The sequence below is a fragment of the Dipteris shenzhenensis genome, chromosome 6, assembly GCF_047967505.1.
Source record: "Dipteris shenzhenensis isolate YYH24624 ecotype China chromosome 6, Dip_SZ_1.0, whole genome shotgun sequence".
NCBI lineage: Eukaryota > Viridiplantae > Streptophyta > Polypodiopsida > Gleicheniales > Dipteridaceae > Dipteris > Dipteris shenzhenensis.
The window spans coordinates 3,483,866-3,499,417 of NC_141601.1; the positions used below are offsets into that span (position 1 = coordinate 3,483,866).

General features: G+C 42.7%; 1 protein-coding gene across 9 annotated transcripts in view; it reads left to right on the forward strand.

The window, feature by feature from the left end:
• The window catches only part of LOC147900650 (hydroxyproline-rich glycoprotein family protein), a 120,937-nt gene that overhangs the window by 34,690 nt on the left and 70,695 nt on the right, over window positions 1–15,552 (forward strand). For 7 of the 9 annotated variants that reach the window (XR_015541194.1, XR_015541193.1, XR_015541191.1 and 4 more), the window contains exon 2: window positions 129–243. The exons of the other annotated variants lie outside the window; for them this stretch is intronic. Coding sequence is in view for 3 of the 7 variants with exons in the window: in XM_087376184.1 (XP_087232310.1) it covers window positions 129–243 (115 nt within the window). In the remaining 4 variants the exon portion in view is untranslated. The remainder of the gene's footprint in view (window positions 1–128; window positions 244–15,552) is intronic. 9 annotated transcript variants of the gene reach the window in all.

The window sequence follows — 15,552 nt, forward strand, 5'->3', positions numbered from 1 at the left end:
TGCCCATTGAGTTTCATATACATGTACACATGTGGGCATGCATATCATATAGGCACATATGAATTTGGAAATGTCTCTAACTAGTTTTTTATCATTAACTAATTGGATCAAATGTGCTTTTTTTGTAGAGAGAGAGTCTTAGAGTACAGGGATGAAAGTAGGCGACTGGATCAATGTGAACGCCTTTTCAATTCTGTTGATGTAAATGAGGGGTTTGAGATTGATGCTACGAGAATCTCTCAGGTAGGTCTCTATACTTGATGCTACGCATCATAGCGCGGAGGCATGCATAAGTACATTTACTAGAAATAAGTATTCAAAAATCAAGGGAAAGCATCGAAAACCTTCTTCACTAAAAGAACCAGAAGAGAGCCTTTGTATAAAGTGAATAGTAGTTCCAGTAAACGAGCTTTAAATTTGGGTTGCAAGGATAGGTAGTAAGCTGGTATTTCCGGCAGGATGGATTTGGACAGCCAGGTCTTCTCTTTGTATTTACCATCATCAGCCCTAGTTTAGCAGCTGATTTATATGGGTTTTTTTCTAAGCATTAATAGAAAGTTCTTCTCTTTGCCAAAAAAAGGAAAAAAGGATAGGCTCTTGTGGCAAAAAATCCATCAATTCTGCACTAATTTTGGTAGGAGTTGATTAAATTTCTTGCATTAGGGCACCTCTCTTACAATCCAAATTTTGACCTTATTTAACAAAGGCTCTTTTTTGAACTAGAACTAAGTTTTACAAAAGAAACAAAAGGGAAAAATGGGAAAAAAGAAGGTTTTGCACAAGGACACTGCAAATATATCAACGCACAACTTCAGTTGCATTTGTACTCTTAAGTCCTTAGTTTCTTATGGACTTTTATTTAAAAAATCATGTTAATGTAGAAGTTTAGTTTTTTGTTTTCCTTTTTTACTTTTGAAAGAGATAAACTAATCTCTGTTATAGTTTTCTTGGGCATAGCAGAGCCTACCTTGGTAGAACAAGAAATTTTAATGAGGAGTTTGGCCGAGTATATTTAGAGCCTGGTTTTTTCGGAATCTTTTGGAAAAGCCTTTTTAATTCTCCTAATTGTTGAGGAACTGGCTATCTAAATCTTACCATGTTGTAATCAAACTAATATTTGGAAGAAAATTACAGCAAGAGATAATCCTTGCCCATTGAATCAAGCAAACGTTTGGAAAAGATGCATATGGATAACGGGTTTCATACCTTGCCCTTCTCCATTACAAACAAAAAACATTTTTTCTCTTTTTAGTGGTGGAGATTAGGTTTCTAGGAAATAGGCTGTGGTACAAGAAGTTGCCATACAATAGATGATGATGATCAATTGACTATACAGTTAGAGATAGACTTATTTGGTGCACGGGACTTGGCTCAAGACAAAGCCGTTGATGTAAATCCTAATGATTGATTATCTTTGCCCTTTCACTTTTATAATGGCATTATGTACATTTCTATATTGAATCACCATGAATACACGAGTATTTTAATCAAACTTGGTGTACACACTCTTATTTTTTTTGTCTTACAAAGGACAAAACTTGTAGCAAAAAATTATTCGGGAGTTATTGCACACCACGTTCTGTAATTCCGTCGGTATAGGAATTTTTTACCAATGTCGGTATATGCCAACACTGGTAAATTGACTTTTGATAGTGTCGGTATATACTAAAGTTCTGATAGTGTCGGTATATAGTGACACTAGTACCAACAGAGGATATTCTTGGCCTAGGAGGAACATCATTCATTCCCTCATCCTAGAGTCACTGAGTGGGTCCTCGGTCAAAATAAGAGGGCATAAAGGCTACATCACCCTAAGTCTAATAATGGGTAAGTCAAGGCCTTGGATTTCATGAGAGCCAAGAGCATGCTATATCTTCGTCGTAGGTGCCTGAGATTGCAATAAATTCGATAATACACTTTTAACTGCAGCTTATACAGTAGCGACACCACCTATACCTTTGACTTAAAGGCTCTTTGCATTACACGCTTGAAGAAACAGTTGGGTTGATCAAGAAACACTTGTAATGGTTCATGCAGGCTTGGGATCAGAATGGATGCACCATAGTCTCTAATGTATGGAGTGACATGAAGAGAAGGCACGTAATCAACAATTTTGTGAATTGATAAAGAAAGTTTATTAGAAGTCTTCAAAAGACCAAAGGGTCCATGAGACTAAAAGAACTTGATACAACGAGCTGAAGGGGTGGAGCCTCAAGTAGGCATCAACACATATGATGAATTCAAAAAATGTAATAATAGGGCATACTAGGGTTAGCAGTAGTCATTTAAGTGGGCCCAGTTAACGTTCCATGTGGCAGCCTGTTGTACTAATCCCTAAGCAAAGGTGTTGCTGGCCCACTTCTCAAAATTATAAAAGGGGCTTCAGCTGTACTTCATTTCCATTGATCATTAATACAATTGCACACTTTCCATTGAGAGTTGTACCTCTTAAGCATCAGCTACAAGCTGTACATGCAAGAAGGACAGCAGCCTCTAGCAGCCATGCTAGCCAGCCCCATTGAGCTGCACCAAGTAAGAGTGACCCTTCCGTACTCTATCTCTATGCTTTCTACTAGTTCTTGTTATTCTCATCTCTCCTAGTCCCTAAACTAGTAGTAGATAGCAGGAACAGGAGAATCTCTGCTTCATTTGGTATCAGAGCACTTTTTTGGGAATTTGTGGGTAAATTCTTGTCCAATCATTCTTAAAATTGGAGCATGCAATCTTGAGTCTTGGGCCTACCTCTCTACAAAATTTCATCTCCAGAAGTTTTTCCAATCATTCTCTGCCACGTGTCAGGCTGTTAGAGAGCCAAAAATCCAAAAATTTCAGAATTGCAAGTTTCTTATATCATTTTGAGTGCAATGATCTCCTGAATACATGCCCTAAGGTACTGCATTGCGCTTCCCAAAGTTTGACCAGATTTACCCAGGATATTGTGATGCAGGCAGAAGTGCAAATCTGCTGCTATCTGGACACTTATAGTACCAAAGCTGGAATTTCCTTCATAATCAATTTGCCCCAGCAAATTACAGCACTATACCAAGTTTCGTTGGGATCTGAGGTCATCTGCCCTAATTTCTATCTTGAAATTGGTTCCAGCAGAAGCTTTCCTGAACATCATCAGTTATAGTCTCCGTAAAGTGTGTGGCTTTCATGTTTTTCCTGCATATATGGAGTCACCCCAGCTGATTACACTCCTGTACCAAGCTTCACATTGATCAGAGTTCATTTACTCTTGAAATTGCCTCGAAATTTGTTCCAGCAGGTACAATTTAGGGTTTTCTATGCCAAAAGACCCTAAAAAATTGGGGCCTTTCAGATCTGTGTGTTATATTGCTCTATTCTATCCTGTCTATGCCTGAATTGCAGCAATCAGTGGCAATGGAGCCTTCATTCTTAACAGTGATATAATCAGCTCCAGATAGCCTTCATTCTCAGAGGATCTGAGTCTTGGAAAGTGGGATAATGTGTTCCCCAAGGAGGTCTGGTTCTAACTCTAGGAAGGGCAAGGGTACAAGGGACTTCAGACCTGAGGCTGAGTATGAAGAATCCCAATCAATGGGACAAGTTGAAGCAATGACACCTATGGAGGATGCTCAGACCAGTGACCAAGAGCAAGAAGAGGCAAGTCCATTTTCAAGATCCCCTAACCATTCACGTACCAAGTCCCCTCACGACGAGTCACGACAAGGACAAGCTGGATTTTGAAGGGTCTTATGGTAGTCATGTTGGAGCAGCATGGACAAATCATGGGCAATCAGAGCAAACTGATACAGCAGGCTGTGGACCAGCAGCAAAAGTTATGTGGCCAGCTAGGGCAACTTACCTCAGTGCTGGAACAAAGGGTTGAAGGGGTGGAAAGAGACTCCAAGGTCAAATTTGACAATGCTTTCACGCAGTTGAGGACCATGAGAAGTGATATGAACCCAGTGAGGAGTAAGTTTGAGCCAAAGGGTAAGGAGATTGCTAGGGATGATCCACCTAAGAAGTTTATGGAATCGGGACAGGCTGGATTGAACCCAAGTAGGAGTGAATTCATGGCTGGTGCTAGAAAGTCACATCCACAACAGTCTCCAAAATCTGTACCCTCATGGAATATAACTCAGTCAAGAGGTTCAGAGTTTAGTCTAGCCCAGGGCAAAGGTCTTCCCCCCCCCCCCCCCCCCCCCCCCCCCGCCTTTGCATATCTAGAACAGGGCAAAAGTCTTGATGGTGTGCCTAGCCCATCCAAAGTGTATCAGGCCTCCCTCAAGATAGGTGAATTCTTGACTCAGCAATTGTTGGCCTATAACCGATTAGACCTTGAGGTGAGAGAAGCCATGACCTTTACTCACTTTGTGAAGGCTACTCAAGGTGATGTTCAAAAAGAAATTGGACTAGGGTTAGGATTAGGCAAGGACTACAAGGACAAGATTGTCTTGCAGAAGTTCAAAGGAGTGTCCAACTCACCCAATGAGCTGGATAAGTAAGCTAAGAAGTGAGGCTGCCAAAACTTCAGTTTGCAGTTTTATATATGGAGGATTATGTCCGTCCATGGTGGTAGAGGCATTAACTAGCTATGGCCACATGGGAAGAATTCAATGGTGATTACATTCCTCTCCTTTAGTGCTAGCCTTCGTCATGCTGAGTTTGCCCTTCACCTTTGGAGTGCCGACAAAAACTCAGTACGAAGACTTTGTATAAATGAATGCTCAAGTATGTGTGGGTGTGTGGATTTGTATGTGTGTGAGCATATTTTTATACTGTGGTCTACACCCACTGTTGGGTGCTGATGATGTCAGTGGGGATGTCATAGTAGCTAGTCCCTGCTATGCGTGATGGAGTTTATGGTTTTCAATCTTATGAGTGACTATCGTGAGATTGAAACTCCACTATGTTGTGTTTTTAGAGGATGAGTTTGGGAATGTTCCTGGATTCATCTAGGTATATTACATTCCTCTCCCCTCTAATTGTTGATCAGTTTGTGTGTTGGTGGTATGATCTAGTCCAAACTGCTTTAGTTAGACACAACATCAAACAATTTGGGAAGCTTTCCTTGTTTGTGAAGGGGGTAGACGAGAGGCAGAGGATGATCAGATTTATACATGGGTTGCAGTCATCAATTCCCTCAGATGTTTTGGCATCTAGACCCAAGTCTTTGGATGAGGCAACACACCTTGCTGAGCTATATGAGCCCAAATACAACCCTAGGGGGAAGTCTATTGGAATTAGACCCTCCAAAAGCCATCTACTGTGGATTATAGTTGGAGGAAGACCATGAGTGAGCAGAAATCTCATTTGGGTACTAAGGCCTCTCCACCAATTTATGGGACCTCAGGTAAAGTAATCCTACTGTTAAGGTCTCAAAGGCTAATACCTTGGGCAAGGATAAGAATAGGAAGGAGGCTCATAAGTAATTCTCCTGCTCTCTAATGGATGAAAGGAGGAAGAAGGGGCTTTGTTTCAGATGTGGAGAGAAGTAGAGTGTGGACCATAACAAGTTATGTAAGGCCAAGTCAACTCTAGGTAAGTTGAGCATGATCATTGAATTTCAGATTCCTCAGAAGATGCAAAGGAATTTTATGATTGTGGGAAAGAGATTCAAAGGGATGATGAAGTATTGGTTGAGAATCATGCTTTCAATCCAGGTGGACATTTCCATGGTGAACTGAGAGCTTTAAATGGTTCTAGATTCTGGAATTTGATGCCTTATTCCTCACAGCAGATACACAGCTACTCTGCAACAGCAGGTCATCCTAGTTCCTACCAGCTTGAGGCCTCTTTTGATTGGTGTGGGCCTTGTAGGGATGCTGTTGGTAATGGGGCTGTGAGTGATGAGGAGGTTTTGTGGGACACCTAGCCAGAGTTGTATTCTATATCCGCTTTGAAGAGAATGAGCAGCCCTACAACCTTCAGGATTAAGGGCCAGGTAAAGAGCAGGGGTGCCTACCTTCTAGTGGATAGTGGAAGCTCCCATAGCTTCATAAACTCAAAGTCTATGCATTCCTTGAGGTTGCCTAAAGGTAGAAGTGGCTAATGGCATCTTTACCACAAGTCAAAGGATCTGTCCTAATGTTACTATTAAGCTCTCCTCAGAATACTCATGTACTATTGATCTCTTTGCTTTGGATTTGGAGCCTATCGACATAGTACTTGGCTGTGATTGGCTCAGGACCCTAGGGAGGTTTACAATGAATTTGTAGGACATGACCATGACCTTCCTAGACATGGGCAAGGAGGGTTGCCTACCTGGAATTCCATCTCAGAAATTGCAGATGGTATCAGCCAAGCAACTCAAAAGGCTTCTCAAAAGGAAATTAGTCTGTTTGCCCTAAAGCTTGAGGAAGAGAGCATTCAAAAATATGGTAAGGTGTTCAAGGTGGATGATGAAGACATGCTGGAATTGCTGATGCAATATCAGGGTATTTCAGAGAGCCTCCACCAGGTCTTCCCCCCAAATAGAAATGTGGACCATGCTATACATTTAGAAGAGGGATCTAGACCTTTCAAGAAGGCTTCATATAGGTTGTCCAAAGTGGAAAATAGGAGGTGGCCAAGCAAATCCAAGAGTTTTTGTATAAGGGATTCATTACCCGTAGTCAATCACCTTTTGCATCTCTAGTTTTATTGGTCAAGAGGCTATGCATTGATTGGTGCTGCACCCTTTTTGCCCCCGAGGTTAGCGGTCTTGCCACGCCTTGGTATCCCTGACCGCCGACCTCATGACAGGTTGGAATGCTCTAAATTGACATGGGTTTGAGCATAGTGCTAGATATGTTTTACAGCCTTCGGTCCATTCTCTGATTGTTGAACTTGATTTCATTAGTTAGCTCCGTGAGCTCTTGGATTATAGGGCCCAAACAACTGCGAATTAATTGCTCATGCATTGGTTGCATTTGTTCTGAATGGTTTCCACAGAGCCCTGATTATGGCCTTCAAGCTCTTTACTTCTACTTGTCCGCTGTTCTGCTGCAGTAGAAATGTCAATGCTTTGAGACCTGAGAGGTCCTCAATTGCCTCAACTTCCATCCTGGGGTCTAATTCCAACCAATAAGCCCTGCCCTATAGACTAGTTTCCAGACTTTTTGATCAATAATGTTCACTGTTTGCAAAATTCAAAAATTTCTTAAATTTATGGCAGACTTAAGTCAATAGAGCATAAGCCCGAATAAGCAAAGGATAGAATAGTATATTCACATGTTTGCTAAAAATCAATTGAGATGCTTTGCACAAGCTTGTAAGAGCAATTGCGATTCAGTATTTGTTGAAACCGGCCTTCAATTTCCTAAAGGGAAGTAAACCATAACTAACTTGCATACCTTTCAATTACAACCATTAGTCATCCTTTCAGCCACTTCAATTCTTATTACAGCCACTTAGAAATAGATACAGCAAAGCCAAGGACATATTGAAACAATATTCAGGAGCTAGATTGCCCCTAAGTGCAACATGATATTGGCCCCAAAATTGTTGGCTCGCCTTTCGATTTTTCTTTAATTTATTCAGAAGGCAAACAATACATCAAGGTCACTACCTTGCACTTATGCAAAACCAGCCAATTGAATCTTATCCTATCAAGCATTCAACAACCTTCAACACAAGCCGATCCCTGGCTTACAAAGGCATCTAGCCTCAATGCATAATTCCATAGCACAAGGCATCCAAAATCCAGCACATATCCAAGTGCATAATCTAGCCAAATTAAACAAATTATCAATCCCACTGGCACCGAAAGTTTGCACACAATCCGGAGATGTTTCCAACAACTTGTCACACTCCGTTGGCACAGTCAATATGGAATGCCATAGCCTTGCCTGGTAATTGGGTACTAGTGTGTACTGGAATTGGATGCAGGTTGTAGCCAATGATTGGCTTGGACAGTGGAATTGTGAGTGAAGCAAAGTACAAGGGTCAGCCCTTGTGGGATGGAATCTTTCTTTCATGTTTTCTTTGAACCTGCAAGTTGGTTGCTAGGTCTAGGGCTGAGTGTTAGCTTTGGACATTAAGGTTTCAGTGTATTGAATTCACTACCAGTTTGTACATGGAGGATCGGCATCAATGCAAGTCCCCAAAAGTGCTCAAATAGCCTCAAGGCACAAGAATTGCAATACATTGTCCCTCTAGCACGTTTCCAGGCAGACCCTCGGTGGCTGGGTGTTTGTTTACAACCTGTATGGCCTAGAGAGAGCCTTGAAGCAAAACAGAAGCAATAACAACTTCAAAAATGACAAAAGCAATCCAAAAGGAAGTCAGAATATCCATATCCACTGTCCATGGAAGAGGGGCAAGCTCTTTGCTGCACCTATCCTTCTGTCCAGGCCCCCAGGGGTGTAGAAATGACGCCTAGCCAAGGGAAAAGAGAGAATGGGAGAGAGACAGATTCTGGGAGCTGAGAACAGAAAGAAGATCAAGGCTCATGGGTGTAGAGCCCAGAAACATGAGAAAAAGGCTAGATCATCAGCAACAGGGCCTTGGGAGGTGCACCAAGAGCCCGTATAGCATCCAGAAACAACCTCGGAGTGTGTGCTAGTTGCAGAAAACACCGTACAGCAGCAAAAACTAGCCTGAGACTGTGTGCCACGAGCTTTGGGGCAGAGGAGCTGCCTTGGGATGCGTGCAACCCTCGAAATCAGGCCCAAACGCAGCAAAAACAGTTCGTACAGCTAGGAAGAACGTCCGTACAATGTTAAATAAAGTCTGTACAGCAATCAATGAGGTCCGTATTGTCATTAATGCAGGCCGCACATCATTAATGCAGCCTTGGAAAACATGAGAGAGAGAGAGAGAGAGAGAGAGAGAGAGAGAGAGAGAGAGAGTCTATTAACGTCCACTTGAGACCAAACAGTCTATGGGACAGCAAGAAACCCTCTAGTACATCTGCTTTAGGGAGGGCACGTGGCAGCTCCCAAGGAGTGCAAACACAACCCACATTATTTAGAGTACTATCGAGGTTCGGTTAGGTCAGATTTAGGTTAACTGGTGCGGTGCTGGCGGCGTTGGTGGAGTTGACGGCGGACGGTGACGAGGTTGAGGTAACAGGTGAGGCCGAGGCTGACGAGAGAGAGAGAGAGAGAGAGAGAGAGAGAGAGAGAGAGAGAGAGAGAGAGGTAAACACCTCAATATGTGTGAAAAGAGAGAAAGAAGAGGTGTTGGAAAAATTCGTACTCTATGTTTTTGGCCTCAAAAAACAGGTAGAAGGTGAAGGGGGAAAGAAGCATGCATGGAGAATTACCAAATGGCCCCTCATTAATGCCTAACCCTCCTAATCAATGAAATGTTGGTTTGCCCCCCACATGAAAGCTCTAACCGTCTTTTACCAATGAGACATTGGTTTTCCTTGGGCCCGACAATTAGACCCATCTTAGCCTTGCCTTGACCTAGCATTTGGGCCTAGTGGGTGCACTATAGGGACTTCTAGGAAGTTGGTGCCTCCTCTAGGCTAGTCTCTCGTGCCCAAAATTTCGATGGGTTTAGTTGTACATTGAAATTCACGTCCTTGTGACATTTGCTGTCAAGGCTTAATTTGGAGCAAGATATTGGTAGATCGTGGGAACTTCTTGAAAATTTGAATTTTAGATTCTAGGCCAACATTCAGCTCAAATTCAAAAATTTCCCAAGCTTAATACATACACTGGATCCAATTGAGTATTAAGAAAAGTAAAACCCACGATTGAAAGAATTCAATTGGAATCAAGCACATTTGTCCATTGAGCCCGGCAGAATGGGCTTTTGCCTAAAATTCAGATCAATCGTGATCCAATCATCCTGAAACTTGGTGCAACTCTGGAGAGTGCTGGAGCGACATAGTATATCAAGTTTGATTGAAATTTGACAGGTTAATTGTGCTGATTGTAGCTTTTAGAGGATATTCCTTGCGCCAATCATATGCACCTAGAACAGCTCCAATTCAAGGAATTTTGCAACAATCCTTGAGGGCTTTTGTTCAGCAGGTCATTATGATCATATTGATGTAGAAATCATTCAAATCTGACAACGTTAAAAATTTGGCTTGTTTACAAGCTGACACGTGTCACATAGAGATTGGGGGTCTTAGGCTTCCGAACACATGCAATTTAATTGCACATGATTGTCCCACACTTTCCCATGATTTTCATGCTTTGATACCAGTAAAACAGAACTAGCGCTATCTCTAACTAATTCTGGATCAGTAGATAGCCTTAGACTAGACCACTCCAGTCAGTAGAGTAGAAATAACCAGATTTAGCTGAGATAAGGGAGGTACGTTTTAGAGCTGGAGAAAGGGATGGACTTACACAATAGCTTGTGAGAGCTGCACAAGGATAGAAAATTATTATTCCTTGTTGAATTCCCAGCTGAGCGGTGCGCCTTACTGTGCAATCCAGTTTCATTCAATGAGTGCAAGTATAATGATATGATTAGTGCATGCAGGACAGCTAGGCCTTTTATAGAAACTAAGGCAGGCTGTTTTACAACTGTGCTTATAAACTGCCATCATAACAGCCTAAAGTGTTAGAATTATTATTATATTCTAGCGCCCCTAACCTACTTATTACATTACATTGGTCACTACTTTTCCCTCTTTAGAGGTTTTCCCCCCTAATCACAGTTAGTTCACTAACTCTGGTTAGTGAAGGATAAGGTTTTGTCACTTAGACAAAACCTTTCCCTCTTGTTGTATTCAGACACTTCATCTATTGCAACGTTACGTTCAGCTCTCTTGCTCTCTCACTCTCCTCTCTCACACATTTGGTATCAGAGCCACTACTTCTTCCAGCCTTGCTCCTAGCTTCCTGCCTAGCTCCCTGCTCCTTGCCCACAAGCTCTTCCTGCTCATCGTCCAGCAGCTCGTCGTCCGTACAACCAATTGTACGTGCGCCGTAGAGTTCTCCATCCGTACAACGTACGGACTTTCGTACTACAGGCGTCACTTCGTCAGTACTGCCCCGTACCAGCCTGCGTTGCCATTCCGTACAAGTACCCGGTGCAACATTCGTCCGTACACTTGGAACTCCGTACAATGTACGGATCGACAGTTTCGCCGTACAACGTTGCAGCAGCTTCCGTACATCCGTACGCTCTGTCAGCACCATAAAACCTTAAGTTCCTGCTCGCATTCCGTACCTGCAGATTCGACCGTACAGCTGCGCCGCACGTGTGGCCGTACTGCGCTGTCCAACCACCGTACAGGTATCCGTACACTGTTCTGCATTCCATACAGCTGCAGGTTTCTGTACAGTTGCAGGTACATTGGCAGATTTTCAGAGCAGGTGGTCTTTGCCAGGAATTAGTGCCCAGAGCCATTGTTTGGCCGTAAAATTTGGGGCACTTTGTATTCGTGGGCAGACATTTGCAGTTGGTTGCTTGGCAGACATTTTTTTTGCATTGAGCCATTGTTTGGCTGTGTATTCAAGGAGTTCTGTGGGCAATTGTGACCGCATTTGGAGAAATTTGGGCCTTTTTGGTAAAGTATGGGGCTTTTTGTGAATTTGCTTCAATTTCAGCTCAATTTCTCCCCAAAATTTGGGGCTTTTGGTTTTGCATTGCAATTTCTTGCATAATCAGGGCTTTCAGTCAATTTGCCCTCTTTTGGATGCAATTTCCCTCAAGAAATTGGGGCTTTTGCAAGTGGGTTGCAATTTTGCAGTGAAAAAGCAATTTGGGAGTTTGCAAGCAATTTTGGACTCATTTTGAGTGACATTGCAGACATTGGCGAATTTTGCAGTGTTTCTTGGCAGTTTTGGAGAGCATTTGTAGGATAATTGAAGTGCATCCTGAGCCTTTGACGGGTTGTGACAGTATTTGTCATTGTGGGCAGCTTTTTCTTTGCAGATTTTACTTGTGCATTTTATATCCAAGGAAGGGATTTCACTTGGTCAATCTGCTGTATTTTTTGATATTATCTGGTATAAATGGCTCAGAACAACTCCAATGAGGTGTTCAGGGTTCTCACATAGGAGGATAATTTGGATGGCACCAACTACTCCTTGTGGAGTTTCATGGTTCGCAATATCTTGGTTGGCAGACATCTTTGGGATTATGTCAATGGAGATGAAGCAAGACCAGATTCAGCTACTACACCTGTCACTCCTACAGTTGGAGGGAGGGGTAGAGGTATAAATGCAGCACAGGTGGTTGGAGCAGCCGCTCCAGCAGCTCCCATAGCAGAACATAAAAGATGGGACTCTAGAGATGCACAAGCTCTTTCAGTAATTTCTCTTTCTGTCAAGAGGTTCATTATACCTCATATTCGGTCATGCAAGACATCTATGGCAGCTTGGGAAATACTAGAGAGTATGTTTGCAGCAAGAAATGATGCCAGGGTTTCCTTTCTGAAGCGAGAACTTTCCCATACACATATGGAGGAGGGAGATTCCATGAATTCTCACCTCACAAAGCTTTAGGACCTTAGGGAACAATTGCTGAATATTGATGAAGTCATTCCGGATTCAGAGATGATCACCACCACTTTGTCCGGATTCAGAGATGATCACCACCACTTTGAACTCTCTTCCTGAGTCTTATCTCGGTTTTCACACCTCGTTGAATTTGTCATTGAGGGGGGGCAGATCCTCTCTCCTTTCACGAGTTGGTAGGACTTCTGTTGTAGGAGGAACAAACTCGTAGAAATATGGCAACCCGGGCTGGTGAGCATGCTATGCTCTCCAAGTTCAAGCCCAAGGGTAAAGGGCAGCAACAGCCACATGCCAATCAGCCCACACATCAGGATAAAGCTAATTCTGGACCGCCTTCTTATAAGGCAAAGGGTGATACAAATAAGCAGAAAAAGAAGGGCATCTGTCATTATTGCAAAAAGCCAGGTCATTATATTGGAGAGTGCAAAAAGCGCATAGCCAAAGAGAAGAAAAGGGATTCCGGTATGGCTGTATCAGATGCATCAGCTCCACATTCTCATGATGGAGGAGATGTTGCAGTCAACTTGGTTGAAGAGCACTATGCCTTTCTGTCTTGCACTTCGGATTTTTCAGTGGGTAGCTCTAATTTTACAGCCACTCATGATGATGACCCATATGCTTTCTTGACTTGCAACTATGATCCTTCAAAGGATGAATTCTTCTTTAGTGTTGATGAGACACTTCATATTTGGTATTTTGACAGTGGTGCTTCAAAGCATATTACTTCCAAGAAGAGTCTGTTTGTAACTCTGCGTTCTTCACCCACCAAGAAGAAGGTAACTTGTGCGAATAATTCTTCTTATTCAGTGTGTGGAGTGGGAGACATTATTCTCACATCCACTGATGGCACAGATTTCAGAATTTCAGATGTACTTTATGTGCTTGGGATAAAGAAGAATTTGCTTTTAGTGTCCTCACTCAATAGAGGAGGATTTCAGGTTGTTTTTGATGATGACAAGTGTGCAGTCAGAGACAAAGAAAATGACTATGGTTTGATGTTGTCTGGCACTTTGTATCAGGGTCTTTTTCAGCTTGATCTATATGAAAAAAGATCCCATCTTGCATTATCAATTAGCACTCCCACTGTTGCGATGCAGAATGCGGAGTGGCATGCCAGGTATGGGCACATGAACTATGGTAGCTTAATGACACTTCAAAGGCATGATATGGTTGATGCATTGCTTCCTTTGGAGTCTCCTCCTCCTCATGCATGTGAAGGCTGCATTCTTGGCAAAATGCATAGACATTCCTTCAAAAAGAATGGTGCCATGGGACCGCAGACATCACTGTGAATAAGCTGTAATTTCCGTGTAGCTTTCACTAGGACACCTGCTTTTGGGGGTTATCTCTATTTTGTTACATTCATAGATGACTTTACCAGCAACACTTGGTCTATGGTCTCAAGGCAAAATCAGAAGTGTTTATGCATTTCAAACACTTTGTGGCTATGGTTGAGAATGAGACAGGACTCAAGGTGCATACACTTCGAACAGATCGAGGGGGGGAGTATATGTCTCATGAATTTGAGACATTTTTGAAAGAAAAAGGCATCATGCATCAGCTTACAGTGAGGCTTACACCTCAACAGAATGGCAAAGTTGAGTGAAAGAATCGCACCGCCATGGAAATGGATAGATGCATGCTCACAAGTAAGATGCCTCACAGGTTTTGGCTGGAAGGCCTCATGTGTGCCAACTATATTTTAAATCGGGCTCCTACAAAGGCTTTGAAGACAATCACTCCTTATAAGACATGGCATGGAAGAAAGCCTTCAGTGGAGCATTTCAGAGTTTTTGGTTGTGTTGCATATGCCTACATGTCTGTGGAGTTCAGACACAAGTTGTCAGATAAGGCACTCAAATGCATATGCCTACATGTCTGTGGAGTTCAGACACAAGTTGTCAGATAAGGCACTCAAATGCATTTTTGTGGGATATAGTTCACAAAGCAAAGGCTATCGTCTCTACAATCTTGCTACATGCAAGATTTTTGTTAGTAGATATTCTTTGAAAATTCCGCACATACACATGCTGAATTTCAGATTCCAGCCTCTTCCGATGATGTGTTTGAGGGGATGCTTCCTATAGCATTTGGTTCCCCCGTTGAAACTCAGAATTTACAGCAACCTCTGCCAGATCCACATGTACAGATTCAGCCCCTTGCTGAATTAGTACAACCTCAGGGTGTGGATGAAGTTGTCAGGCATGAAATTCAAGAGATACATGCAGCCAAAACAGTCCCGCATTGGTTGCTTCAGACTCTCAGGGAAAGTAAGCCTGAGGCTCCATTGCCTGGTAGAACTCGTAGTGTAGTAAGGCACATGGGGGGGGCTCTTTCAGTCGAATGAGCTTATGCAGGTACTCTTCTTGATAAGGAGGAGCCTGAGACATTTGAAGAAGCAAAGGATAATGTGCATTGGATGAATGCCATGCACGATGAATTGCAGTCTATTCATAAAAATCAGACTTGGGATGTCGTGGATTTGCCATGCACGATGAATTCCTGGTAGAACTCGTAGTAGAACTCCATTGCCTGGTAGAACTCGTAGTGCAATAAGGCACACGGGGGGGGCTCTTTCAGTTGAATGAGCTTATGCAGGTACTCTTCTTGATAAGGAGGAGCCTGAGACATTTGAAGAAGCAAAGGAGAATGTGCATTGGATGAATGCCATGCATGATGAATTCCAATCTATTCATAAAAATCAGACTTGGGATGTCGTGGATTTGCCACCAGGTAAGAATGCCATAGGTACACGTTGGGTTTTCAAAGTCCAAAGAAAGCTAGATGGGTCCATTGATGTATAAGGCAAGGCTGGTTGCAAAAGGATATGCTCAGAGAAAGGGCATAGATAATGAGAAGACTTTTGCTCCTACATCCAGTATGACCACCATCGGGTCAGTTATAGCAATGGCTGCAAATTTTGAATGGAATGTTCATCAGTTGGACATTAAAACCCTTAATGGAGACTTGTTGGAAGAGGTTTATGTCAAACAACCTCTGGGCTTTGAAATTTCAGGAAATGCACATCAGGTATGCAAGCTGAATAAAGCTTTGTATGGGCTGAAACAAGCCCCACGTGCATGGTATGCCAAAATTAATGCCTTTCTACAGTAAGGGGCTGCACAATAGTCCAACTGAGAGCACCCTCTACATCAAGAAGGATGGGGGGATATTT